The sequence below is a fragment of the Vigna umbellata genome, chromosome 9, assembly GCF_029865625.1.
Source record: "Vigna umbellata cultivar VRB3 chromosome 9, Vumbellata_1.0, whole genome shotgun sequence".
NCBI classification, from domain to species: domain Eukaryota; kingdom Viridiplantae; phylum Streptophyta; class Magnoliopsida; order Fabales; family Fabaceae; genus Vigna; species Vigna umbellata.
Genome location: NC_142173.1, coordinates 24,595,676 through 24,598,645, shown reverse-complemented (window position 1 = coordinate 24,598,645; position 2,970 = coordinate 24,595,676). Strand labels below are relative to the sequence as shown.

General features: G+C 53.8%; 1 protein-coding gene across 1 annotated transcript; it reads left to right on the top strand.

Annotated features, from left to right (window-relative positions):
* Positions 1 to 741: 741 nt before the first annotated feature.
* Positions 742 to 2,205, top strand: LOC148193006 (uncharacterized). Its single transcript, XM_088099337.1, has one exon. The coding sequence runs from the start codon at positions 742 to 744 to the stop codon at positions 2,203 to 2,205; it is 1,464 nt and encodes a 487-aa protein (XP_087955463.1).
* The last annotated feature ends 765 nt before the right edge of the window (positions 2,206 to 2,970 follow it).

Genomic DNA, 2,970 nt, shown 5'->3' with positions numbered 1-2,970 from the left:
TCCATAGGTAAGGCGGACGCCAGTATCGATTGGGCGGACGCCCGTTTCACCGGGGCGGACGCCCACATCATGACGACCGGCCCAACCACTGATCACTACGACCTAAGCAAATTAACCTGGTTTAGAGGTAAGTAAAAATTAGAAGCTATTGGGCTGATTGGGCCGTAATTAACTTTTCACTAATCCCAAGCCCATAGCGAAAACTATAAATACAGGTTCACGGTGAGTGGTAGGTAGGTTACATTGAATGCACATTTATTGCTACTACTGAAAATAGCCACTGCTCTGAAACTGACTTTGGCATCGGAGAATCTTTTGTAGGTCTCCACCCCTCCGGATCAAGAGGAGAGCCAAAGCGGGAGGAGAAGATCCGCCACGGAGACAAGACCACGGGAGGACTTGGAAGACTTGGAACCGCACAGCCCTACACATCCGAAACACTATCATTTAAAAATAATAATATTGATATTTATTTTAAAGTAAGTTGATACCGAGTATGATAGAACCTGGAGGCCTACCGGGTCCGAGGCGGAAGGAAGCAAGGCTAAATCGGTGCATGCGGAGAGCGCTGCCGAGGACGGACGGATGATAGTGAAGTCGGAACCGTCGTCCACCTTGTTACTCCCGTTCACTCAGAACATCATGAATGTCCAAATTTCGGAGCAATTTATGGCTCCACAATTCAAAATGTATAACGGAACAACGGACCCTGCCTCCCATATCCAGACGTTCTCGAACGCGATGGCGTTCCGAACAGGCAATGACGCCATCTGGTGTCGAGCGTTCTCGCTCTCATTAGAGGACGAGGCATTGGAATGGTTCAACACCCTCCCCCCTAATTCGATAGAAAATTTCGCCGGGTTGAAACAGCTGTTCGTCAAACAATTTGCGGCCAGCAGCACTCAAGACCTGACCGTATTCGAATTAATGACCCTCAAGCAGGAGAAGGACGAGACCTTGCGGACGTTCATGGACAGATATCAGAAGACCGTCCGGCGAGTGAAAAGCCTGACGCCGGAGCTCGCCCTTCACTACATCCTGCCGGCTCTTAAGCCGGGGCCGTTTAAGGATAGCGTCTGCAGACGAGCGCCCAAAACAATGGAGGAGCTGAGAGAGCGGGCGGCGGATGAGATAAGGGTGGAGGAGATGAAGCTCTCCTACAAAAAAGAAAACCAAGAAGTCCGGAGAGAAAAGACGGACGGTAATAAGCCCGGGGCGTCGACGGGAAAAACGTCCGGACCCAGACCAAGGGAGCAGAGAAAAGGACCTCGTTTCCAGCAGTATACACCCCTAAACGCCCCTAGGGAGAGAATTCTCCGAGAGGCCCTGAGTGCAGAATTGATACCGGAGCGAGAAGGGTACCCAACTCCGAAGAATGCTGACTGGAGCAAGCATTGTGCATACCATAAAAATATGGGTCATAACACCGAGGAGTGTTGGACCCTCAGGGATAAAATTGAGGAGCTCATCCGGGCGGGTAAGCTCAAGAAATACGTCCGTGATGAGCGCCCGCCGCAATCGATCGATCGGCCCGCTCAGAAATCGGCCTACCGAAAGGATAAGCCCAGGAGTGCGAGAGCGGAGCGGCCCCGCTCGGAGAGGCGCCCAAGTCGAAGTCGAAGCCGCAGCCGGGAGCGCCCCTTGAGAGGACATATCAACACCATCTCAGGAGGATTCGCCGGAGGAGGATCATCTTCCTCCGCCCGTAAACGGCATGTTCGCGCCCTCCAATCCGTCCATCTAGTTGACAAGCCGCGTCGCTCCATGCCGCCTATCACCTTTTCGGACGAAGATTTCCACGCCCCTGATCCGGACCAGGACGACCCGATGGTTATAACGGCAGAGGTAGCACGGTATGGGATCAGCAAGGTTCTGGTGGACCAGGGAAGCTCGGTCAACATCCTGTACTGGAAGACCTTCCTGCAGATGGATCTCTCGGAGGACCTAATCGTCCCATATGATGGGCAGATAGTAGGCTTTGCAGGAGAAAGAGTCGATACCAGGGGATACGTGGAGTTGAGGACGAGGTTGGGAACCGGAGAGGAGAAGAGGGTCCGATATCTGCTGGTAGAGGCTAACACATCGTACAACGTACTGCTCGGAAGGCCGTGCCTAAACGCCTTTGGAGCGATCGTCTCTACCCCCCACCTCACGATGAAGTACCCCTCCGAGAAGGGAACTATTTGTACGATCCGGGCGGACTAGAAGACGGCACGGGAGTGCTACGCAGCGGGGCTGAAATTGCACGTCCGACCAATAAACAGGCGAGCGGCCGGCTCTGAGGTGGCCATGGCAGACCTCGACCCGAGGACAAACACCGAGGACCGCTTGGAACCCATGGGAGAAACCCAACCTATCCTGATAGGAAGGGAACCCGCCCAGACCACCTTCATCGCCAGGGAGCTGGGCCCTGAAATGGAAAAGGAGTTGAGGGCACTCCTGTGGAAGAACCGGGATCTTTTTGCGTGGACGGCGGCAGATATGCCGGGCATTCATCCCGCGATGATGTGCCACAAGCTTTCGCTATTCCAGAACGCCCGCCCCGTCGCCCAAAAAAAGCGAAGAATGGGCGAGGAGAAGCGTAAAGCTGTGGAAGAGGAGGTAGAGAAGTTGAAGAGAGCTGGTTTCATCCGGGCAGTCACCTACACCACGTGGCTAGCTAACGTGGTCATGGTGAAGAAGACCAACGGGAAATGGCGCATGTGTACAGATTACACGGATCTGAACAAGGCCTGCCCGAAGGATTCACACCCTTTACCCAGCATAGACGCCCTGGTGGACGGTGCCTCTGGGTACCGAGTCCTAAGTTTCCTGGATGCGTATTCCGGGTATAACCAGATACCCATGTACGGGCCGGACATTGAAAAGACGGCATTTATTACGGAAAAGGCCAACTTCTGCTACGAGGTTATGCCGTTCGGCTTGAAGAATGCAGGGGCGACATATCAGCGCCTAATGGATAGAATCTTC